Genomic DNA, 27660 nt, shown 5'->3' on the forward strand with positions numbered 1-27660 from the left:
TATATCGTTTAAAACTTATATTTGTGGCTCATTGTCGTCATAGCAATGCTGGCGCAAATTGGTTACGTTCACTTTCCAAGGGCGCTGAGCCAACATCTTATGAGGATTCATGACTACTACTAACGCTAAAACTGTATTTCTCTGCCCATGGGTTACGCCACCAAACTCAGGCCAACCAACTAACTCCAAATTAGATTCGCTTTATCGAATCATATTTGCTAATATGACGCAACTAGCTATAAATAGAAATACATTGACTAAACCAGAAAAAGTTACATGTTGAAAATAGCGTTCTAATAATTAAAACTATAACTGTACACTTAGGTGAAAGTGCAAAAGAACAATAAAGCGGATTTAAATACAAGTCGTAACACTAACAATTTTCGGACTATCTGCTTGTATACGTTTACCAGTATTATTCACCACATTTTAAAGTTCATAAAAAGTTATGTTTACACGTTTTAACCTGCAAATTTTTGTCTTATTAATTTGTAACTATGGACTAAATCACATTACAAATAGTTATAGAATTGTGGCTACTTGGAAATTTTGTTGCACAGTTTTATACAACCACGTCATAAATATAAAAAATGTCAAGGTACATAAACACTGCGAAAATAAAATTGAACTTTCCCATAGTAATACATTTTATGCAAATCCTTTAAAAATGTAGCTGTAAAATCAGTTCTTGGTTAATTACACCGTATTTTAATGAATAAATTTGATTGTTAGGACTTTTTGGCGTTTTTATTACCTTTTTTCTTACTAATAAGAAAATAAGTTGGATCGATGTTAAATTAAAATTCGATAACACTCACACCGAGTAAAAATGTATTTTCATACTTGCTTAATTTTTCTACATGCACAGTAGAATAGTAAATTTTGCCGTTTAAACTTGAATTTTTAATTGAAAAAAGGTAGTTGTTATATCCTAACTCTAATCAGGTGAATAAATGTTATTATGATGATGATGCAAGGTAAATTATCTACGAATATAGAAGGCGACGTTACTCCGTTACCTAGGAAACGACAAAACAATTACATAATATGCTATTTGAATGTTATTGTCAGTTTCTTAGGGATTGTAATACGTGTTATTGATACTCTGGGGTGTATCCTTTATTTCTGTACTTATTTCATATTCTAATATACATTGTTTAACATGGGAGAGCATATTTTAGAATATCCTGAAATTGAAATATATACTAGTAGCTTAAGTCCTTCAAAACTGGATGAATTAGGACTGTTAAGGTATTGGATTTAATCAAATTTGTTAAGTAGACAGTTTGAGATTTTAAAAATTTGTTTTTCAGAGTATTAATTTCTTTCTTGCAGTGATAGTTTGAGAGCAGGTGTACTGAAACTACATCAAGTTTTGGACCATAAGAACAATGCCAAGCTTTAAACCATTTCCATTCCTATTGGCATTGGCATTATTGTAGATAGCAAAGCATTATTACTTAGGAGGCTGAAAATTTCTCTTCTTCTTCACAAGTTCAATAATGGTGCATATGCCCCTTCTTGGTATTTGACTGAGTGTTATTTAAACCACTCATGGGACTAGAAAATTGTTTTCCTGCCTGTCTGTCCACAGGATATCTTGAGATGAAGACTTTAAATTTTGAGTACAACTACCAGCCAATTATGTTACATGACAGATGGTCTAGGGTACTCTTGATTCAAATATAGAGGTTATGTATTCAAATACCATATATTTTGTATTTTTGTAAAATGCTCATAGCTATTTCACTGGGAATTTTCATTTTAGTAAGGTTGAAAGTTTTTTTAATAATTAGCAATATCAAACGTCATTTGGATGCACACAATTTATAGTTTTGAAATGAGACGTTTTCTAAATTCTACAACCAAAAATTAGTTAATGGTCTAGGTTAATCATTGTTCTTATATAAAATAGCATTCAAAAGTGTGGAATACAGCCAGTTCTTTATACAATGTTGATGCTGATGAAATTGTGATAAAATTTAGAAATATTACTCGATTCTTAATACCATTTACAAATTTAATTCATTGTTATTGTGTCATGTACTCTTGTGCAAAATGTTAATATAGTTGCAGACTTATTTATAAAAGTTTAATTTTATAAATAGTTTACATAGTTTAGTGTGAAATAAGTTAATATATTTAAAACTTGTTCAGTCTTAAATTACAGCAGACTATCATGTTGGAAATACTGTATAAAACCTTGCCTTTTAACTTTATCATAATAATAATTTGGTATTTTCTGAATTGATATTGAGATACATAAGTATATAAGACATAATGGTACTTTGGGATTATACCGACCACACCCAGACATGAATCGTTATTTCACATTTCGTTTCTACTGATTACTAGATTAGCGTAGAACAATATTTCGTCAATATAAAACAGGAATTGTCTTATCGCAAACACCTCCCCATCCTCAGACAGAGGTCAAAGTCGAGCGTCTAGTAGATAACGTGATTGCAGAGTCTCGCCCGCCCGTTCAGCTGGTGCATCGCTTTGTTGTACTTCCGTGTTTTACCTCTACATTTCTCCAAACACAAAAATTCAACAAAAACAAACATTTACCAAACTAAACTTTTTATTAAAAAAACACTCAAAACTTGTTTTTATTCTTGATCACATTCCGCCACCCAAAATGCGAGTGCCTCCGGCCATCAGCGCGGGCTTCGGCAGCACCTTCGGTGCTGCCCCGCGCTGATGTCGACGAAAGAAAAACATCCCTCGAGATAGTACCTATCAGTAAAATATCAAATTCTAGAGGGGCTAATCAGAAATATAAATTGAATTGTAATGGAAAGGCAATGATGTACCGTGCAAATCACGTGATGCCGCGCGGCCTGCCGTAATCAGGATTCTCGAGAAAGATAAGATAACAGCGACAACAATACCGATCACAATACCTGGAAATGCTTGTAAGTTTGTAATTTTGTAATTGAAGAGTTGTTTTTTCGTTCTATCATGTTTGTTTCTATAAATTTCTATTTTTGTGTTCTTCATACTGGTGTGGTCGGTATAATCCCAAAGTACCGACATAATTGTTATGTTTAAAATGTTTAAGACATCTTTTTGGAAGTATGGATTTTATGAATATCTGGTTATAACAAGGACACAAGACATAATCTTTTAAAATGGGCTTACCCAGAAAGGGGCATAGTGCAGTCCTATAGAAGAGAAAATAGGAAATAATATTAGTATTATAGAAAGACACATAATTAGAATTAAAATATATAATTTTTGCAAGAAAGTGATTGTAATATAATAAATCATCACTGTGCAATTATATGTATAGTTCCTTAACATTTTGGATCAATAATTAATTATTTACCTTTTATATTCTAAAAATGTTAAGACCTGAACAATTATTACTTCCCCGGTTTTGAATCAGTGTAACCCTATGTTTTTATGCATGTAAGATTAGGTTGGATCCAAACTTTAAAGATGTTACAGAATTTATAATCATATGTTCATCAAACCAAAAATACCTTATTATTTCTTTACTTCTTTTATTTCTTGAGTATCAAACCTGTCACTCTCTAATTCACATTCCAGTTGGTTTGAATGCCACAAACGCCTCCACATGCTTTACCAAGAAGCGCTGTTGGAAATAATAAATGGTGATAATGAAACAGTCAAGGAGGCTTTTCTTGTTCATGGAAAAGTGAGTATGGACAACAATAATATGAGTATGGTACTTTTCTAAACAACAATATTAGTATTAAACTGTTTTTAGTTTTTTTAATGTTTCCCGGGTATGTGCCTGCCTAACTTTGTAGAGTTAATTTTATTAACCCATTAATATATATGTATTAAAAATATATATATATTTTTTTTTCTTTTTTTGATGAATCAAGAACCAACCACACTGAAAAAAAGTTTTAATTCACTATGAAATGTATATATACTTAACAAATAACAAAAAAAGAATTTCTGGTTGTATGGAAGATCACAGATTTGTATTACAGTAAAGCATTACAGGATTCATACTCTCTTAAGGTTGCTCTAATTATTAAATAAGGAGTTTATAAAACAATTAGTTTGTATCTTAATAGTTAAAATACATTTATTTGAATTACTGTTACCGTACTTGTAAGGTAATAAGGCTATGAACATAACACACAGAAAACATCATAATCGTGAAATTGACCTTTAAAATCAAACAAAAAAACAACTCAAGGAAAAAGGATTGAATTTGTTGTTAGATCTTTAATAATGAATTTGAGACAAAGTACTATTTTCGGATGAATATACATATTATGATGAGCTACAAATTCTGTAATAACAATTATCGGAAATTTTATTTGTTTATTAAATGTAATAAATAACATCAATTACTAAATAACTACCAATATAATATATTATATTATTTATAATATATTACAACAAAATGTAATATATTGACTACTTAATAATTACAAATTACTATCATAAATATCAGAAAAATATAGAACAAATTAAAAACAGAATTGATCCAATTTAAAACTAGCAGAAAATAATAAAGCAGAAGAAATTTATGTTAACAAAATAAAATTGATTCATGCATACTACACTAAAAGTAAAAGGCTGATTCAATAAAATAATTCTTTATTACTAAGGCTAGACAACAGTGGCGGCTTACAAGTGTGAACTTGGAGGGGCTCCTATCACGGGAATTACAACTATTAATAGGCCCAATAAACAGTGAGGGAGATGTTTTTTTAAATTAGTGATTAAAATGATTTTCAGGGCATTTAGACAACATTAAATTTGAACTCATTTCACTAAATAACTTCTAAGTGTTAACGTTATCATATTTTGGCTTATTAATGGCCAAAATACTAATATAAAAAATATGTGTGTTTATTACTTATAAGCATGCCATATATGTTAAGAATCCTTACTCTAGTACAAAACAATATCAGGTACTTTAATTTTAACGTACTTTATTGAATTCAAACAAAGTTTTTGTATCTTATAAATAAAAATGAATGCAAATTGTGTTGCTTGTGAATGGCTCGACCAATTAAGCCAATTCTTTTAGTAAAGTATTCGTTAAAATTCACAGAAGGTTTATGAGAAGATAAAAACAATAACAGTCACCTGGAATATTTTGGAATTCTATAAAAATGGTGGTGGTTATGTTATATAATCCAAATTTAATGGACACTAAGCAGCTGTTGAAATTTTCAGATGAAGTTTGATAAATAGACTGAATCATCTGTTTACATTTAATTTGTATAAAATAATAATTCTACAGTGCTTGATCAGTAATGTAATACAGATAGCAAATGAAAAGTTAAATACCTACCTTTTACTCTAGATTGTACCAGTGATGAATTTAAAACATATAATGTATTGTAAATATTATTTTAACACTGTTATAAAACCAACTTTAATGAACAAAGCTGTGAATGTTTTATGTATGGTTATGCCTCAACGGTCCCAGACTACAGTTCAAAGAAACAAAAACACTTCACAACGCATCACCTTAAAACGATTATATTGGAAAGTTGCATGAACTTAATAAGAATTTCCCCTAGACCCTAAAAGGCTTCTCAGTCCTACGTATGTGTGTACATTTTCTTCATTCGACCAACAAGGAAAACTCAACAATGGCACTGGAAATACCTTAGACTGAAAGTAAATTACAAGAGTCAGAATAAGTTGCTTTTTGATTTAGGAGAGCTACATATTATACGTATATAGTTTTTTGATCGGGGCAATAAAGGAAACCGTAAGTGATTTTATACGATAGGAAGTAAGATACTTTTTAACCAAACTAGGCTTCTCAGACCCACGTAATCACATTATTTTTTATTTGTCGGGACAATAAGATAAACTCTACTATGGTACTGGAACTATTTTAGACTAGAAATACATGGCAAGGATTGAAGTAAACGCTTTTTGACCGAAATTGTTTTTCAAGACACGTATTTGTATTTTTGATCGGGCAACAAGCAGTGGTATTGAAAATATTATTAATTCAAACCAGAAATGCTCCTACACTTGCAAAACATGATAATAAGAGTCAGGCACAACTCTGATACTCTTAAACATGAACACTAAAATAATATGCACCTGATGTATGCCTTCTTATGTTCCAAAAATTTCATAGAATTCCATCATATTAGGACTTTGATTTTGGAAAACAAGATTAAATTATTGCGTGAATCAATTAGTTATTCTGTCCAAATTGCTTTAAAAATAAAATATTTTGTTCTATTATATTATTAGTTTACATTTACTTAGTTATGTAAGAATTATTGGAAATATATTATTATGTGTATTATTATTTATTCTGTGAAACTGATTTAACTAAATAAACATAAGTGGCCCTGCCTTTATTAATGATACTGTTTGTATTAAAAGTATAAAATAATAACAAGTAACTCTATCAATGTGTAAACCATCAACCATGTGTGCGGTCCACCTAATTGCTCAAATAGTTCCATTCACAGGCCATACATAGTTGGCCTCAGCATTGCTGTCGGGGCTCTGCCCAAAAAACTCTAATCAAAATTTGCTGCCTCAACATCATTGGTCGAGAGCTCTGCTATTTACACATACTGATTTACATTGAAGCCTTGGTGTGGCAGACTGTGTCTGCAAAAACTGCAATTGTGCAATATTGAAGTACAGACTTCAAATATTTTGCTATAGACATTTTGTTGGTAATGTGATTCTTATACACAACTTTCCATTCATGTTTACTATAGAAATATTATTTATAGTTTTAATTCTTCTTGTTTTTACTAGGGGGGCCTCTGACCAGAGCCCTTATGGACAAGCCATCACCGCTGTACAATATTCTTTATAATATTATCAGTCTTTACAGATATTCTAAACTTATACTCACTAATTGTGTGAGCAATCAGACAGTTTGTTGAAACTTTTATGACGATCTGATCAAACTATGCATGAGTTTTTTACAAGCATACAACAGTGTATGGTACCTATCTTAGCGGTTTATCACATCTCATATTGGAGCTGTATTGAACACTTCTACTTTCATACAGGTTGTAATCACCACAAACTATCTTGACTAACTTTTTAAAATTGGTGTTACAATTAACTTCTACTTATTAATTTAGTCTGAATAATAATATGTCTAGTAATTAAGTAAATATTAATTTTTAACATTGAACATGTGTGTTTATTATACAAAATGTATACTTGTAATAATAATAAGTTAAGATTTTTGTGTGTAATGTTTCTTTTCTTATCTCAGGGTTGTGAATTATACTCTCTGGCTAAGGTCAATTTTTTCAATTGACACAATAATTGAATTGATTGCAAATATTGAAATTTTATTCTTAAAATGTTTGGTCACTAAATATTAATTAGCTTATTAAGAAATTTAAAAAATGTATATTAATTAATGACTCAATATCTTAGCCAGAGATTTAACCCCACCCTCTACTAAATGCACTATAATAATGTTCATGTTAAACTAGGTTTCATAAGACCAAGATTTCATTGCTAACCAACCCTCCCAAAAGAAATTATTCTGGCAACGGACTTGATTAAAGTAATGAAACAATCTTTTTGGATTAAAATTTTCTTTTTAATTACATTTCGTAGGAAGTTTTTGGGCATAACAAGCAATTTTTGATGTACTTCAGATTTGATTGTAGACGCTTCTGTGATGTCTGTTTCTAGAGTCTGCATGGCCGTCTCTTGTAGCATCAGGGATGATTTTTGTTTTTGAAATCCTTCAGGTTTAATTGAAGCTTCTGCAACATATGTCTAGAAAATCTGCAGTACCACTCTCTTGTCGAATACATGAAGTTTGCTATTAAATATTGACTTCAAATCTTTGTTTTCATTCAAACCTGTCCCATAAATACTCTCAATCAAACATTCATAAATTAGAAATTTTTTCTATTCTTTGTTTATAATTGATAAATTAAAACATTTTCAAGTTGATTTTATTCTTCATATTAAACTAGTGGTTTAACATTTCTGAACATTGCTCTTCCAAAGTTGGTCGGGGACTATCAAAATAAAATATATATTTTATATATTTTTATTTCGTTGTCTGATCACTATAAATCTTCATATGTTTATTAGAACTTGAAATATTCCAGAGAGTACAAGTATGTTGCAAATGTGGTAGATTTATTTTCAAGATATTATAGAGTAATATTTTATGGTTATAGATAGTAAATTTTAATGAACTTAATTGGGGATTCCTTTGTACAATTTGTACAGTCTAATATGTTAAATTACCTATGTAATGTAATATCTTACAATAAGTAGTAAGTTGGAGTGTAGTTTGAAATTGATAAATAAATAACAGTGTGCATGTGTATTCTCTAGTTTCATATTTAGGTGTGTTGTTTGAATCTTAAATTTGTGAAGTCAAGTATATTTTTATATTTTAAACAAATGTAGTAATTTATAATGCGATATGGTATAAGGAAATTTAATTAATGTTCTTTATGGAAATTTTCTTTATAGCTTTAGATCATATGAGAATTAACAAATCACTTTTTATATATTCCTTTGTAACCAGTTGACTAAATAAAATGAAAATAAAATTGGAAATTCTAGGAAGCTAAAGTATACAAGTTATACTTTGACTAGTTCTTTGAGAAATGTATGGACATCATGACTACTTGTTCCATAAATAAAATCTATACTTCATGATACAGTAAAAAACCAAATCATATATTCTTTAAATATACTTTGAAAAACCACAAATCTAGATTGATGAAGTAAGGAAGTTAAACTACTTATATTTACACAATTATCAATACAGAATCTACAACTCAGATATAAATCTATAAGTCAGACACATGGCTCATTAATAATGAGACCTACAAGAGTATTACATAAACTGAGTAAAATTTACTGAGATCTCATTTTATACTCAACCTATGTTTAAGGACAACATTAATTTCAGAAACTAGACTATATGACTACTGTATTAACATAACTACTGCAACAGGAATGTTATTTCTTTATAAAAAGTCACTAAATATATATCTATTAACATTAGAGATCAGGTCATACTAAGAACTATAAAAAAGGACCTATCATCTATCCCTGGGGTACAGCACTTTTAAGAGTTACAACTTCAGTCAAGCCTGTTACTTTCAAGCATAACTTCTGACTTTTCAGCCAAATAAGCCAAACATTATGGTATTGATTATGACACTAACATTGAGGGAATGGACTGTAAGGTCAGCTAAGGTAGGTAGTTATATAATTTTCAGAGCCCTTGTCAGTAGACTGCAAAATATTCTTGATTTCATCTCTATTTGCCATACCTACATAGAAGACAAATTATAATGTTATTAATAAAAAGTTTATTGTATTAAAGCTAATTAATTTTTTGGAGAAAGTCAAGAATCTTTATTGTACACCCCACAATAACTATAGTGACAAAGTCATATGGGTTATGTTGTACATATATAAAAGTATAAAATGACCATATCATATCAAACAATACATACTAGACACTTATGGTGAGAAGTAGAAGTCAAAAATAAATAAAATAAAATTATATGTGAAAGCAGAATTTTCTACGCTACGCTATTGATTATGTGTCCCTCTGAGAGAGAAGGATTCATTATTAAGGGCTACATTGAGCATTTCCTGCACACTATCTTTGCAGTCAGGCAGTTTCTTTTAACAGTTTAACACCAATATAAGAGTATGTGTGCTGAGTTTTAGTTAGTCTAGCAAGTTAATAAGGTCTTGACGGGTGGTGTAGTAATCATGATTAAAGCCTCTAAGTTTAAACAATTCTAACAAACATCAAGCTTTGTTTAATATACAAGGAACAGTGAAGGAACAGAGTTACCCCGCTCACAACCTGTTTAAGACCCGACCTCTGTTCACCTATTTTAACAAACTGGTACTGTGTGGATATGTAATAATTTATAAGAGATTTTTTATCCTGAATTCAATAATAATTAATTTTTCTGACCATTTCTTGTTGAGGCACAGTATCAATAGCCTTGCTTAAGTCCAATAACAAAGCATTAACTTCTTTATTTTTGAAACTCTGAAGAATGTAAGATAAGTTGATAAAATGAGATGATTGAACAAGTAGCAATCATTAGTTTAATACAAGTAATAGTTATCACCTTACTTTTGTTGCTTTAAATTTCTAATATTTGTAAGTAATGTAGGAATACATTTATTTAAAATATAATTTATATGATAGAAAACTTCTTTCAGGTAAAGGTGCTAGTATTGGAAGCCATAACACTTTCAGTTTGGCGGCAGAATATATTTCCCTGTTTGTGTAACATCCAAATTAGTAAGGAGAAGGTGTTTGCAGTTTTCACAGTGGTGAGTTTTTCAAGCAGTAGGTGAGTTTTACTCCTGAGTTCAATAGTTTTCTAAGAAAGGTAATTCTGGAAAACAGGAAATTATAGCAAAACAAAATTACATTTAATAAATTGCTTTTCAATGATATAATATGAGTGCTATTATAATTGAAATACAAATTTTGAATAATAATTAAAACTAAAAGACAATTGATTTACCATTCTCTCATTGTTTCCCATATTTAATTAAAAAATCTGTTTAACATTTTTCCAGTTGTACCATGAAGTTACAGCATTTGGACTGCTTGAGTCTTTAGCTTTCTATAGTGACTGTGTGGAGAGTCTACAGGATACTGCGGTAGAGCTACTGGACTACTGTGTTGCCAGCATACTACAGATTATAAATCGGTAAGAACATGGCTCTTAAGGCAATCAAACACACTGACTTAAGACTGTCTTCTCTTGTATGACTGTTAAAACTGTAACATAACTAAAATTGGTATTTCAGATTTTTCCTAAATATCATCCCTCATTTAACATACTAGAAGATTAAAATTAAGTGTACTCTTAAAACTAAACAAACCTGTAAATTCTGAATTGATAATTTCCATATATCATGACATTCATTCATGCGACATTTATCCAACTAGCCTACAATTACTAACATTACAACAATTTTTCATAATTTATTTGTACTTATCGACTAATCAAAATGCTATTTCAAAATCACATTTCTTTTGGTTTTTTTACCATTATTTACTTATTAACAATGAGTCACTACAGTTATAGAGATATTAAAAAGCATAAATAAAATTATGATCCTATTCTATTTATTAACTTTTCAATAATGTCTTTAAATTATATATTTCAATATGTATACTTACCATTAGAACATTTGTACACTTAATGTGATCTGCAATACCTCTTTTATTTAAGATTAGAACTGAGTTTCTAAACTGTATCATTACAACCAAGTGTTACATAACTTGCATGGTTCCTAAATTTTTGAACTTTGATTGAAGGATCTACACATCATACGTAGACAGTAACATTTTATATTACAATTTAATAAAACTATATTTTTAACAAATCAATTTTGACTTTACTACAATCGTTAGATTCAATACTCAAACAACAAGCCAGCCTACTACAATAATCATTGGAAGACTGGAAATATTTCTGAATTACTACCATCTGGATTTGTCAAGTAATTCTACGCAGGAATACAGAACCCATCCCACTTACACAGTATTGTCATCCCTGTTGAGTCCAGGCAGGTATCTCTTCAATCATCACTTCATTGGCATCGTCATCAACATAATGCTTTCCTATATTAATACTCATAATTATTTTAACTATTTTAATAATTATAGAGATATTATAACAATTTTTCTTAATATCTCTTATTTGTTACAGCTTTATTTAGTTTACAGATAAATTATTATTTCTTGATGTAAAAGCTCCCCGCCCGATAACACATGATTCTGAGACCTAATATACATACACATTTGTTTATTTGTTTTGTTAATTTCATCCAATTTCTTCCATTTCAATATCTTTTTGATTAATAAATTATTCAACTTAATTTTATTTGAACATAAGAGAATCCATACTGTAATATTTGTGTTGTAAATTTCATATTTTATTAAACTAAAATGAAATTCTCTGATCAGGCCTGATCATATTTTGATCAAATATGATAAAACTTTGATCAATTATAATCAGCTAATTAATCTGGTTCATTCAAGATGTAGTAGAAAGTATCAGAATGTGTCAATTTTTTTGTAGAGGAGGTACAATATTTACAATTTAATTCAGTATTTTATCAAGAATCATCAGATATGTCTTAAAATTCCATTACGTTTGGCCAAAAACATATTTTTTATAACATTTTGATTTATTTGTTTACTTTTATGTAAGAACAAATATGAAAACCTTTGACCCAGCTTTGCCAAAATTTAATCAAGTCCTATTAGAACTTAATGCATTGTGATATGTAAATCATGTTGCCAATCATTAAAACATGATCAAGTTATTTGATAAAAATTGTTTATTGTTTGATTGAAACTATGAAGTTTGAGTGAACTTTATACAATGCTTTGATCAAACTTAATACTATTTTTATAGCCTAAACATAATTTAATTTCACATTTCCATAGAGGGAAAAAGAGTAAAGTTATTTAACTTTGTCATGTCAGATTTAAAATTTTCATTTCTCTGTGTAAAGGCCATGCAAAATCAAAATACTGAATTTTATGTTTTGTATACTGCAATATAAAGTTATTGGTTGAGTTTAATTGGTTATGTAAAGACTACATGGAATTTATTTCAATCTAATTACTTGATCAAAATTGATTTACTAATATAAGGATTTATTAAAGTTGATCAAATTTGGATTGAACCTGATCATAGATATTTAACGGGTTGAGCCTCATGTCATGAGAAAAGGTTTGTACATTACTATTATAGTCAAGTATAAAACTACCAGCATTTATGACTCATGTTTTATTTTACAGTTTCAATATTGAGGGCAGTAAAATCATCTTATCATACATGTAATAGTTTTATGTGAACTCTAGTTATTTCAAAATACATAATTATTAGTAATTTAAGAACTGTCCTGTAAATATAAATATGTACTAGGGTTTTTGACCAACATAACTGCACTAGGTGGAAGGGGTTGGTTATAATTGTGTACAAAGTCATAAATCTCTTCTATGTGAATAAAAGTTGTACAATAAGCAAGCGAACTTTACTGTGGTCACTTGTATTAACAGATTTCAGTTAATAAGTGATTTATAAAAGTTGTACATAACAATAATCTTTTTAGTGACGAATAAATAAAAACATTTTAAATGAAATCTCAAGCAACACTCAATGTATATGTGACCTTCAAGAGTGAAGCGATTTGCTTTCACATCTGAAAAAGTCAAGTTATTTCGCTATCAGTGCAAATTCATGTATGTAGCTCTGGCCTATAAAATAAAATATTCAGATTATAGAGTAGGGCGTGTCTACGTGATCGTAATGGTTCCATGTGTAAAAGGGAAACTCTGATTGATAAAATAGATCTAGATTTAGATTTTGTGCTATTTAACAAATTTGTAACCTTTATTGTGCATTACTCATTAAATTCTACTGTTTTAATTAATCTATGTAATACTCAGACAAAAGGTTTAATATTCACAGACAAGTTATTGTGAACAATATAGGACCTGACAGGGCCTTCTTAAAATCATGTTATTGTCTGTTTGTTTGTCCATCTATGTGAAACCCTTAATAGATAGGTTCTGGAGCATAAGATCCACATTAAAGGTAAAAAAGTCTTAACATCCTTACATCGGTTACATATGGATAACCATGATGGTAACAAGAAAATCACAGAATAAACATATTGGGTACAATTATATGATATTTTGTTATGTAACATAGTAACGCATATTATGTATGATAAACTTACTTTTTTGGATTGGTTGGTAAGACATTGAATCAAATTCATTACAGATATATCTAGAAGGCATGATCATCATCTTGATGTGTCTTTTACAAGATTGGAAAATATAAGGTCTAGTGATACTGTAATGACTATACAATACAACACTCAACCAAAGATTTATATTTTAGTGTATTTACATATAAGTTATGCCTACATAGATGCAATGTAGTCCAAAATGCAATAAAAGAATTATTATTATTATTATAGATGGCTTGCTGCTCATCTATTCTATGTTGTTGATGGATTTTTAAACATGTCTACATCATAAATAAAACATTTTTAAGTTCGTAAGTTTTAGTTTGAAACAACACTAAATATTAACCTTATTGTTGATTTCTATAAGCCTAAAAATAAAGATTTTGATTTCATTTCATTACACTCTGTTGGGTCCTTTGATACTTCATTGTATTGGTTTATACTTATTTAACACACATTAAGCAAGCAATTTTACTAATGAAAGATTTTTACAGTTTAAAATAAAAGTTGTTACCAGTCCTTACGTAAAAAGAACTATGAAAAATTGAAGGTGGGAAAACAAGCAAGCATAGCAAGTTGGAATTGATCTGCGAAGGAAATAGACCATTATCTGATTTCATTGAATTCTCCTTCTTTCCAATAATTGATTGAACAATGGTTGCAGAGATGTTCCAAAAGTACTACATGAGAAGTTGGACGAACTCACTGTACAGGAGGAGCTGCAACACCACGAGTCCAACATAGTGCACAACCTGGCCGTCAAATCTATAAGTGTCATTCGTTACCTTGCACAGGCGTTTGAACAGTGAGTTAGGTTTATATGGAAATAAACATTTTTTGGTGGACACAAACACTATTACAGCTCAATTATTTTTTTTTCAAAATGACCAGGACTGAGACTGTTATAAAACTAACTCCATAACTAGACTGTGTTAATATTTCAGCTGTAAATGTTTAAATGCCTTGGTAAAAAAATTATTTTTATCAAAAGAAAGAATAACATTGCTCAAGGATTTTAATTTTTAGTAGGTTTCATAAAAAATTGCAATGTTTTGTATAACTGTATGTATATATTTCCCATTATATTTCATTTGGTGAAAGTTCAACAAAGATATTAAAAAAGTTATAATCAAATACAAAAATATTGTACCTATTGTTGTGATGTATTTTTTGGAAAAGACTGCAACTGCAATATATTTTCTGGTAGAACAGATTGCAATGATATATCATTGCGTGGGACTCAAATGTGCGAACCATTTAATATTAAAGCGTCTTATAGATTTTGAAGTGAAATAATCATTTACATGGTTACACATATTTATTTACAACAGAAATATATTATATATTCTAAACAAGTAAAACACGTTGTATGCTTTCTGCTTTAGTAAAGAGTTTGCTAGTGGTAAACCTAAAGAATTCATCAGTAAAGACACTCCATAAATTCTTTTTAAGAATAATCTTTTTACATGTTGCGTTCCTAATTGTCAGATTATTGTGTCATTGTTCTGGAGCTTGTACAACTCAACTTGAATTGTGTTTTACAATTTTCAGTCTACCTCTCAACATTACATCTCGCTTCTACAACAACCATGATGTACCGATGTTGCTGTGTAAAGTTATAGAGATGGCACCTTGGTGCACTACTGGCACAGACGGAAAACAATATCAATTTGTTGGTAAATTACTAAATTTCTGTTGTCACTTTATTTAGTTGAATAATATGCAATTTAAGTTTTGTTGTATGATTATTTTACAAAAAGTCAATAAATTAATAAATGTTAAAGTTTGAAGTTTAATCAGTTAGGTACATCCAGTTCTGAGTCTTGTATTCCAATTTAAGAATAATCAGTACTAGAATATGCTTGATATAGAAAGAGCAATGTGATGATATATTCTACACACAGATGGTAACTGGCGCAAGCGACAGAGTACAGATGAAGCCATCAACAAAAGTGAGGGCCAGGCATGGCTGAGCCTGAGACAGGTTCTGTTAGACCAAAGGTTACTACAGTACTATGAGTTCAATGACTATCGGAGACAACAGCTCTGCAAGGTAAGTTATACAAACTCATGTACTGTCCTATAATTGTGTGTATTGTCAAGTTGAAGAGAACCTAGACTAGATGAATATATACTCTCCCTGAGTTATCAACTGTTAAATGTATGTTAAATGAATACAATTGAATCTATCTATTAAAATTAAAACATAGTTGACCATAAAGACCAATTTATAATGCAACAAAACATTCATGTAAGCTAAATGGCACAGCTAATTAATTAATAACCATGCAGAATTAAGATCACAATATATTATTTTTCACTAAGGCTTGTTGATAATTTGTTAACTTCAAAACTTTGGTTGTCATGTGAAATACCCAAATAAGTAACTAATTAAATTGAAAGCAATAGATATCAAGTTTGACCAGACAATCCAGATCAAACTTGACTAACTCTTTAATCATGATATCACAATTGATCAGTTTTGATCTACCCATTTGATGAAGTTAAACTCCTTCTATCAAGTCTTAACACACCCGATCTAGATTCATTGTCAGACATCAGAATGGATAATATTTTGATGGTATTTGATCAAATTTTGATGTCCTAATCAAATATTTTAATTTGGGAATGTTGACAGAATTGAAGTTATAGTTAATGTTATACTTTTGATGTAATTATAATAAATTAGATATAAATAATATGAACTCGTTCTTTTTTAACTGTTGTTTTTATATTGTACGGTATATGTATTGGTATGTTGTGTTTACATGTAATAGATTAGGCATAAAAAGTACAGATATTATTATATACTAATAATACAATAATTCCACTTGTTCTTCAACTGTTGACCTATTTTGAATACATGTAATACTATTTTAATACATTGTAGCATCTTCTTTCATATTAGAATTTTATAATTAATTTAAAAACGAATACTCCAACAATAATAACTATAATTGTTATCGGAGGGTTTATTGAAAATTAATCACTAGTTTCATTCTAATAAATTAAATTATGTTTATGGACCTTAACGAGTGATCTTATAATGAAATCTGCTTTCTTATACTGTGTGTCATAAAGTCTGCAAACTTTATTCATGGTGGTCATAAAGTCTGTACAACCTTTTTATGTAATCATAAAACTTTGTTATGTTTGAAACAAAATTTTTTGAGAAAAGAGAAATCTGCTTTCTTATACTGTGTGTCATAAAGTCTGCAAACTTTATTCATGGTGGTCATAAAGTCTGTACAACCTTTTTATGTAATCATAAAACTTTGTTATGTTTGAAACAAAATTTTTTGAGAAAAGAGATAAATTAATTTAAGTGTCAAGTTATGTTTCAGCTGATTCGTCACCTCCATGATGACATGCTGGACCAGCTGTCTCCCTTGGCAGAGTTGAAACACTTTCTGTGTCAGCTCTCTGTTGCCAACTTGCCAACTCCACAAGCTAGACCTCTCATCCTGGAACTGGTGGCAGAGGTATTGTAGTGTAGGCCATATCCATTATCACAATAGGCAAAAGAAGCAGCTTTTTATCATGCCCATGTGATCATCTTTATTGCAGTATTTCTTATAAAAGCAATAACAGTGGAATCCGATTTGCACAAAAAGGTTGCTTTACTTGTAAATAGAATTTTTTGATAGTTCTCCAGTACAGTTATGATGTAGTATTTATGGTTCCAACCAACTGGTCCTTAAAATGAAAAATGACTAGGATCACAAAAGTCTGGGAATGATAAAAGTGTCAGTCTCAGTTTTGCACTCACAGATGGCAGAACTCTATAATATAGAAAAGATGATTCCTCAATATGATAAGAGCCATAAAGGGAAATTCTAGTAAAATAAAACAGTATTTGCATGTACACAGACAGGTCCGGATAAACACCTTTTTACTTCCTAGGCCACACTTTTGAATTACCCTCTTTAAGCCTGTCTCTACCCCCACCAAACTCACACACACACACACACACACACACACACACACACACACACACACACACATCACTCAGACCCACACTAAAAATAAAACCTTATCTTCTCCTTTGATCTTCAAAACCCGTATCGCTGATGATTTTTTTGCCTTGAGAGAAAGAAATAAATAGTATGTAGTTTTGGATATTAGGTTGTTATTAACCCTTACAGTATCAACATTTGGCCTCAGCCCAGGGAGTATTACAGTAGTGTACTACTACCGGTACTGAAACCCTTAAAAAATACATGAATAACGAAGGTTATAATATTGATGCACAGTAAAACACATGTTGTTAATCACAGTAAATAATATTTTACACAATAATTCAACTTTAAAATAATACAAAGACAAGAACAAACTCAAACCACTTTTTGTGGAGTTTCAAAACTTCTTCTTCCGTGCTTTAAACCCTTGCAAATAAGTCAATAGTTGGGTAGAAGTAACACTTTTTACATTGGCTTTGACACACAAGAGAGCAAAAGAATTAAGTCGCACCTGGTGCATTGTTGATCCATGATACGTTTTATCCTCTTTAAGCAGGGAAATGACCTTCAATAAAAGAAAATTTCGTTAAAAACTATTGAAAACCAACTCATATAAATGATCAAAATAAGTATAATTGTTATTATTGTAAGCAAAGTTAGGTAAAAAAATTAAAGTTTAAAAACGTTTTAAAGATAAGAGTAGTAGAAAATATATAAATTTAATGTCACGACACAAACTGGGTTAATTACTTTAGGTTACAATTGATTCTTACACTACATTAATTTCAATGGACAATAAAGTCGTTTTTATCATAGTTATCTGTGAAATAAACTTCATTTTAATATTAAATTAGGTTGTTTGTATTTTGTTACATACCTCTCAGTTGATGCATTCATCACTGGGGCAGAAAGAAACATCCTCAGCAAGATTTCTACGTTAGGGTAAATTTCCTGTTGGCCACTTTCTTTAAGCCATTTGCAGAGAGACAGTTGATTTTTAGTTTTATTGTTGTTGGCTATAAAGTATGATTTCAGATGAACAGTTCTTCAAACATCGAAGTCTCTACTAAATCATTATGAAAAACAACAACATTTTACTTTAAATCTCTAGTTATGTCTTTAAAGTCCACAATTTTATGATTGTTCCAAACTTATATTTGTTAATTTTATGAAGACTAAGGAGAATAGTTCCCCATAACTGAGTTATTGCAGCTGTTCCTAACCGGATCAATCTTTTGATCAGACCTCATGCTACTGCTTGAGTAGCAGATTTTTTTTTGGGTCGCTCTCTAATTCTTCATGAGCTTTGATGACTGTAGACCACTCTTTTTGTAAAGCTCTCACAGCGTCATACCAGCAGACCTCCTTGTCATGGAAAGGCTTTTTGTTGTTAATTCAGTGTCTTTGTACTATCTAATACTATCCATCTTTATGTTGAGCTATACAAAAATTATACAATTCTTAAAGGAGATTAAAGAACTATACCGCTTCAAGGCAGGATTCTACTATATAAGTACGAACCAAATTTTGAGAATGGGCTACGTAAGGGCCATGATGCAAGTGGACTGACTTGAAGAATTCTTGCTTGTAGACCAAAATAAATCTCAGACATGTTTGACGCGTTGCTGTAAGACTGCCCATGGCACTTTAATATGTCCAATTTAAAAAGTAGCAGTGCCTTGGTGACGGCTGTAAATATATCAGAAGCTTTTTGTCAAACTCATCAAGAACAAGCATCATCATGTAGTTCCCATTCGAATTGGAACCAAATACTTCTAACCCACGAAACACATGTTGTTTTTTTTTTTTTTTTTTTTTCATTTGCCAACAACCTATTAAAACGCCTAAAATGGTTCTCATACATCTTATTTGCCTTTGAAAATGTTGCATTTTATTCTGAACTAACCCATTTGTGGAACCCAGCAGGGATCACTTCTGGCTGGTTTATACCTTCCAGTTGAATCTATCATTGGGCACAGCAAAAACCAATGTGTCACTTAGACCAGGGCTACCTTATGGATGTCCAAGAGCAGCACATCACTAACCACAAATGTCGAGATTCTGGGGTGCAAGGGTAATTCGATAGGTCTAGTCTACTGCGGGAGAAGACTGTTGGAGTTGGTGGGGTTCATTCTCTAAATATCAGAGGTTCTTGTTAGCCTCAACAAAGGTGTGCCACCCCCTGCCTGCTTTGACTGGAGAGGCTGGTTCAGAGCTGGCCTCCCCTTCTTTCGGCAATGCATTATTTACAACCTAGGATCAATCATAGCTAAATGTTTAGGATTATAAATTTGTTCCAAGTTGTCCTTTTTCATTTACACTGGTATTAAAGGAAGAGAGTTAATCAGTAGAGATGCCACCTGTACTTGTATGGATTCATCTGTTTTAGGTTTGTCCTATGGTGATAACGAGTTTTTCCACTGTTCCACTGCACTTTTTAACCTCTTCAGATTTAATTTAATTTAAGTCATCTGTATTACCGGTGAGTCATCGCCTGCTCCACACCAGCTATCCTCCTCCCCCTACAAGCAGGTTACGGCATCCAAGCAAACTGCGTAATTCCGCTCTGCAGTCAGAGAGCAATTCGTTCATACTTAAAACTTCCTTCCTCATCACCATGTGTATTACGTTCTTGTTTCCACTTTTTCTTCGTCCGTGATCTGCACCCCCCTCAGCTTGTACCCTTAGGCCGTGGCCTAGATAGGTCTTATGGGTAATCCAGGCCTGTACCCAGACATACATCCTGACGTATTGTACTGGTGTTGTTCTTATTTTAAATATTTCACTTGTAGAGTTGTAATATATCCTGACTACCTGTAATGACAAAGAGGTAGTAGTCATAACTATTGTGTAATGATGGAAGTTCTCAAACCTAATATATTGAAGAAAAATAACTTTATACTGTGTTAAAAGTTACAACTGACTTCTATTCATATATAAATTGAACTTACTTTAGATATGGTTAGATATTTACATACTACCAACTGTTCCAAATCTTTATGATAGTTAAAAACGTGGTATCATTTGCTTATTAAATTGGTGAGGCAAACATGAAAAGAAAATACATTTTGTGTTGCAATTTCTGTGTTAACAACTTACTTTCATTTGACTACTGTGGAACTAACCATTCCCAAAGTTTTTTTCATATAACCGTTTAGGCCATAAAGTAAAACACAGCAAGAGGTGCAAAAAATGAAATTTAACAATTCATTCAAGGTAGGAGGAATGATGGAATATAATATAATGTATTCATACAACATGAATTCTATTAATCTGTAAAGTGTTACAGCTTTTTAGATTTTCAAAGAATACTTCAACAGTTGAGAGAAAATATTGCACAAACTGTTTTAATCATTACAGATGAAGAACGAAATGCAAGAAAGTAGCTGAAGACTCCTTTAAAAAAAGATTAAACATACAAACCAACAAGCCATAGACCTATCTATAAAAAACATAGTTGAGATTCTGTACTGTAGGCTTTGATTCGTTTACAAAGTTCCGTAAGAGCCATTAACTGAGAATACACAACAAAATGAAAGCCATATAACTTAAAAGCACCTTGACAAACAAGTTTGGGAATGATATATTCTCTTCTTTAACTTAATGTATATAGACTCCACAAAGTGTGCGAGAGTATTCAAATAGAGACCTAACAAATGAAAATCACAACTTTAACATTCATCCCAATCAACCAATCTGAAATCAAGGATTAAATTTGACACTGATTTATTAATAATCTGTATCACCACTATATCTGTCTTGTCACACTATTAAACGCCAGTTTGTTGCAGATCATATAGAGATTCATGGAATCAAAATCTTTTAGGTCATACTCGTATTCATAATATATATTTGTTCCCACACATCCTTATCAGACCTTGAAAAGTTTTAGGGCTTTCACAAAGAGAATATGAGAAAATTACACTAACTTAATGTATAACAAATTTGAAAATCAAGAGACTCAGGTTTCAGTTCTGTTGAACACAAGGAAGGCTTAGGAGGTATAGGTTTTTGTTTTGTTGCAGAAAAATATTTGCAAGGGTAAACTATTTCCGTGATGTGCACTTTGAAGTTACTGTTTTTATCAGCTTTAATTGTAACCATTGTGCTACTGTAAATAAGCATTAAAAACTCAATCCTATGTGTATACTTGTATATATATTTGTGTGCATTTATTAATAATTTTATTTATTGAAATGTTTTAGTACAGGGATAAACTTTTGCGGAAATTTGCAAATAAATGGGAAAAGCTGACAATGAAACAGGCAGATATGTTAAGAGACTTGGATATTAATCAGATTCGAAGTATAGCTAAAGGGTAAGCTTTAATTAATGCTATCTTTAAAGTCAATGAACAGATAAATTTTAAAATATTTTACACTATTTTAAAATATGCATTCAGGAAATATATTCTATCTGTTCTGCCTTAGATTGTCAGAGACATACAGAACACTGGACCTAGTGGAGCCAGAACCAGCCAAGTGTGGCAACTGCGGAGAACCGGCTGCCAGTCGCTGCTCTCGTTGCAAGTCGGAGTGGTATTGTGGCAGGTTAGCTCACCATATCTGTTGTCCAGATAATTGGTCCCAAAAATAAAATTTTAAATAAATAAAAAAAATTATAATTGAGGTGTCCCACAATAATAATATCTTGTTATTAAAAACTGTATAATTTCATGTAGTGACCATCAGTGTGACTACACTAAAAGCTTTGAGTTTGGTTCAAGAATTCCATGTGGTTTTTATTACAAAAGACATTTTTTAAACCAATATGGGATCTAATCCAATTACTTTTACATCACAACTATTTTAACCCTCTAAAAGGATGAAATTAATAGAACAATTTTAATGTAAGTAAATATTTATTAAATATGTTTTGTACCAAGTCTAAACTTGTTTCAAAATTTCTTTTGCTAGCTTGTGGTAATCGTTAAATTGTTATGAAATTTGCATGTAATCAATATCCAAATTAATCATTCGTTACACAACTGTTTATGATCTAAGAGTAAAAGAAATGTTATATTTATTTCAAAACTTTGACTGATACCACTACTCAATTTTTAGCTTTCAACACCAACATAAAGAAAGTTTTTCATAATAGTCCTCTCCTTCATATATAAAAGTTGCATTATCCAAAATAGACTTGGTCTCATTTTATTAGGATAATCACATCCTCAGTATAATTGTATACACATTAATTTATAATATTTAGTTGTAGAATTCGCCGTGCTGGTTTGACAAGGTTCTAACTAACATTTTTGTCAAAACTGAGATTATGTGCTTTTTACAGTGTATCTACATAGAAGAACATGTGATGTGAATTTGAATGTGATCTGTTGGAAAATAATCGAACTACTAAAGTGCCAAGGTTCTATCTGCATTGTTTTTTTATTAGTTTAGGTTCGACAAGGTTCTAACTGCTGTTTAAAGTGCCAAGGTTCTATCTGCATACTGTTTCTTATTAGTTTAGGTTTGACAAGGTTCTAACTGCTGTTTATCAGCTGATCACGAAACAACTTACATTACTCTCTTTGTTTATTGTTTTGTTTTGAAGCAGCATTCTATATGGATTGTGTTCATTAACCTCAAAGTACATTATTAATATCATGGATGAGGATAAAATATGTAATGTTATCTTAAACTTATCTAATGATGATGTTGATGACAGATATGAACCTTTTATTGCCAAATCAAGGTGCAACTACTCATTTAAATATTTTTTTCATGTCAAAGGAGAGAAAATAAGGGTGTGTAAGACATTTTATCTCACTACCTTATCTATACCCCAAAAACCAATATATACGGCCCATAACAGTAAGAATGTCAAAACGAACACTCCTTCAAAAGATATGAAGAGAAGAACTGTAGGAAGTAGGCGTAAACCAAATGGAGATGATGACTTTGCCAAAGCACACATTCAGTCATTCCCTAAAGTTCAGTCGCACTACTGCCGTGCTGAAAGCAAGCGAGAGTATCTCGAATCACACCTTAATGTTTCTAAAATATAAAGATAAATGCAGCTGTGAAAATGTAGAACCTATAAAGAAATCTCTTTACTACCACATATTTTCTACAGAGTTCAACCTTGGGTGTCACGTTCCCAAAAAAGACCGTTGTGATCTATGCGAAAAATACTTGGTTGCTGAGAAAACTGATTCTATGGAAGACAATCTTAAGAGAGAGTACGAGAGGCATAAAGTTTTAAAAACGGAAATGAAAGAAACAAGAGCTGATGAAAAGAAACAACAATCTATTCCAACATTATTATTTGATTATAGAACGTAATCCTAACGCCACATGCAGACATAAGTTCCTTATTTTACTTAAGAAAATTGAATGTTTACAATCTAACTGCTTACCTTTCAACTACAAAAAAGGTTTACTGTGCTCTGTGGAATGAAACAATGGCAGGAAGAGCAGGGAATGACTTGGCAAGTGCTTTTTATAAGATACTTGAAACAGTAATGGATGAAAATGATATAACAGATTTAGTAACATGGTCGGACTCGTGCGTACTACAGAACCGAAATAGTATTATTTCCAATGCAGTTTTGCATTTTTTTTTTAAAGAAACCCCAACTCTCAAATCAGTTACAATGAAGTATTCTCTTCCTGGGCACTCTTGCGTCCAGGAAGTTGACCATGCCCATAGTGAAATCGAAAAACTGATGAGAAAAACTGACTTCTACAGTCCTATTGGTCTGATACGAATTCTGAAACAAGTCAACAGAACCAACCCCTACAGAGTCATCCAAATGAAACAAACATATTTAAAAGACTTTTCGGCTACGTCTAAACTATTGAATTACAAATTGATTCCCTTCATCCAGGTTGGGGTCTTGAAATTCACCCAGGTACTACATATTGTTGACTACAAAACAAGCCATGACCGGTATGAGCCTTTGAACCGTGTCAATTTGAAATATAATGAGACACCAAAGAGAACAAAATCCCATTCCTCACTAAGTTCAAGTAGTGTTTTAAATGTAACACCAAAGCTACAAACATTTAGGATGGAGATGTCGGAGGCAAAAAAGAAATACATCAAGGCCGCCTTTCCCTACATGCATCTGCAAGACTGGGATTACTACAAGGCAGTACTAAACCTGTAGTGTCAAAAAGAAGAGATTTGCAACATGAGCATTCTGGTGTAAATAGAAAAAACTTTGATTAATATTTGAAAACCTGACTTGTTACTATGAGTTTCTGTAATAAACATTCTTCAATTTCATATTTTGCGTTACTAATTTTCTCCTTACTATTACACATAATAGCGGAAGTACCTATATTACCTATAACTTTGTAAATAATCATACCTTACTAACAATTTTATTAAATTGCCCTTAATTTATTCCCATATCCTCAGAATAATCAATTATTGAATCATCCTAAAGAAAATAAACTGAAACATAATTTAATTTTACCTGTTAGAACTTTGTCACTTGACATTTTAATTCAAAACAATAGTTTGACATAGTTCTAAGCGCAGTTAGAACCTTGTCATAGTGAACGCTCCACAAGTTGGCGATGACAAGGTTCTAACTGCATTACAAGGGTATTTTTATGTAACCAATCTGTACAAAATTGTTTAATTTCTATACATACATACGTAGATAATGCCTATATTGTAGTAAATAAAAAAAATCAGAAACAAATATCTATAAATAAAAAAGTTAAAGAGATTTCAAACTTTAACCTCAATTTACTGAAAACTAGTTGGAGGGCAGATAGAACCTTGTCAAACCAGCACGGCGAATTGTATTTGACAAATTATCTGTTACTACAAACTATACTTGCATATTCATGTAAGTTTTTGTGCCCCTGTAAAATTAATCACATTTTTAAAATTGAATAAATAATAACCATAATTTGACAATCATCTACATTTTAAATTAGTATGTTTCACAATATACACAATTAAGAGAATTTGTTGAACTTTTTTACTGTGTATTTATTAACTGGTTTTTTTCTTTCAGAGAATGTCAAGTGAAGATGTGGAACAAGCATAAGTCTATATGTGCCTTGATATCAGACCAGTCTGTTTCACAGTGAAAATAAATGGTTTACATTAAATTGTTTTATTTGTGTATTTTCATCTTTTAATAAGTGAGGTAAATGGACAACAACCCCTATTATTTATGTTTATATTTTACAATCTGGATTCTTTTAATATATTTACCAAGTTTTTTGTGAAACTCAAAATTCTATTAATTAAGATGACCGATGATTAATATTATGATTAATTTTTTTTTCTTCAGCTATGGATGCTAGTTGGCTACTTTACCAAAAGGAGTGCTAGTCAAGGTACCTAATTTATTTGTGATTGGCTGAATGTGTACTTTTGTTCTGTACTTCTAAAATTAATTGAAAGTATAATAGAATTACAAACATTTGCCATGTTACAAAAAATATAAAACCATGTTATACTTTTTGTAAGCCATAAGAATGGCAAATGTCCGAAATCCTTTCAAATCATCTAACATCAATATCAAACAATAAATAAATTAATATGATAAATCATTATGTATGTTCTTCAGTTTTTATTTTTAAACTATTCTTGGCATCATGCATTCATATTTTTATTAATGGTTTACCACAGTTCCATGTAGAATGAAAGTACAATAAAAACAGTATTGACCATTTGTAGCATAAAGCTCACAAATGAAATGGTTAATGTAGTTAGTTTTCAGTTAAACAAAATATAATATTGATAAATTTTAAGGCACCATGTGGGAGATGATGGATACTGCTGATCAATTCCCGTGAGCTAGGGAGAATACCATGATGCAAGAACACATGGCTATACAATTTTAGAACTGATTTTAAAATGGCACCATGTGGGAGATGATGGATACTGCTGATCAATTCCCGTGAGCTAGGGAGAATACCATGATGCAAGAACACATGGCTATACAATTTTAGAACTGATTTTAAAATGGCACCATGTGGGAGATGATGGATACTGTCTGCTCAATTCCTGTGAGCTAGGGAGAATACCATGATGCAAGAACACATGGCTATACAATTTTAGAACTGATTTTAAAATGGCACCGTGGGAGATGATGGATAGTGTCTGCTCAATTCCCGTGAGCTAGGGAGAATACCATGATGCAAGAACACTTGGCTATACAATTTTAGAACTGATTTTAAAATGGCACCATGTGGGAGATGATGGATACCGTCTGCTCAATTCCCGTGAGCTAGGGAGAATAACATGATGCAAGAACACATGGCTATACAATTTTAGAACTGATTTTAAAATGGCACCATGTGGGAGATGATGGATACCGTCTGCTCAATTCCCGTGAGCTAGGGAGAATAACATGATGCAAGAATAGACAATAGACAGTATCCTTTATTACAGTTTCTTCAAGAAATGTTACAGCGTCAAATTAGTATAATAGATAAGCTTCTTCAGTGTTATGTGGGGTCTCCCCAAGTAAAGAATTCATTTATGGTGTAGAAAGCCTTGTCTAGCAGCCATCTCTGTAGCTTCCTCTTCATCAGCACAGGGCCTCCAGCTTTCAAGTGGTCTGGTATCTTGTTTAGCATCTTCACTCCTGCATACAACGGTTTCCTTTCATACATGGCTGTTCTGTGACCTGGCAGCACATAGTTTCCTGCATATCTGGTGTTGTATTCATGCACGTCACTTTGTTTAGGGGGCTCTTTGGTCACACAGTAAAGGACAGTATCTAGGATGTAGATGGAAGTGACCGTCAGGATGTTCAGGTTCTTGAAAACATCTCTACAGCTTTGTCTTGGACTTAAGCCTGCTATTACTCTGATTGCCCTTTTCTGCATACCCAGGACGCGGTTGAGATTGCCCATAGTGGATCCACCCCAGACAGTAATACCATAGCGTAAATGGCTTTCAAACAATGCATAGTATGCAGTCCTTGTTGCCTCAGGGGTACTAGTTGCCTTGATTCGTTTTATGGCATAGAGAGCTGACCCGAGTTTTAGGC

The 27660-nt window shown here is 31.3% G+C and overlaps 1 protein-coding gene across 3 annotated transcripts; it reads left to right on the top strand.

Moving 5' to 3' along the window:
• Positions 1–1069: 1069 nt before the first annotated feature.
• On the top strand, positions 1070–25781 carry LOC124369016 (zinc finger MYND domain-containing protein 10). Of its 3 annotated transcripts, none has more exons than XM_046826675.1 (11): positions 1072–1251; positions 3556–3664; positions 10171–10284; positions 10537–10670; positions 14399–14539; positions 15286–15410; positions 15639–15787; positions 17079–17216; positions 21899–22011; positions 22124–22243; positions 25669–25781. In XM_046826675.1, exons 1-11 carry the CDS (start codon positions 1163–1165, stop codon positions 25742–25744), a joined length of 1308 nt encoding a protein of 435 aa, XP_046682631.1. In that variant the 5' UTR covers positions 1072–1162; the 3' UTR covers positions 25745–25781. The 3 variants fall into 3 exon arrangements, with proteins under 3 accessions (XP_046682650.1, XP_046682631.1, XP_046682641.1); XM_046826685.1 differs by lacking the exon at positions 1072–1251 and adding an exon at positions 1496–1691; XM_046826694.1 differs by lacking the exon at positions 21899–22011 and having other exon boundaries at positions 1070–1251.
• The last annotated feature ends 1879 nt before the right edge of the window (positions 25782–27660 follow it).

This window comes from Homalodisca vitripennis, chromosome 1, assembly GCF_021130785.1.
Source record: "Homalodisca vitripennis isolate AUS2020 chromosome 1, UT_GWSS_2.1, whole genome shotgun sequence".
NCBI classification, from domain to species: Eukaryota; Metazoa; Arthropoda; class Insecta; order Hemiptera; family Cicadellidae; genus Homalodisca; species Homalodisca vitripennis.

What these genes read in the sequence shown, in the direction of transcription:
- LOC124369016 (XM_046826675.1), top strand. Translation starts at nt 1,163, where the DNA reads ATGGGAGAGCATATTTTAGAATATCCTGAAATTGAAATATATACTAGT. An exon ending in CTTTTCTTGTTCATGGAAAA is followed by an intron (nt 3,665 to 10,170) that starts GTGAGTATGGAC and finishes AACTTCTTTCAG; the next exon opens with GTAAAGGTGCTAGTATTGGA. An exon ending in AAAACAATATCAATTTGTTG is followed by an intron (nt 15,411 to 15,638) that starts GTAAATTACTAA and finishes TTCTACACACAG; the next exon opens with ATGGTAACTGGCGCAAGCGA.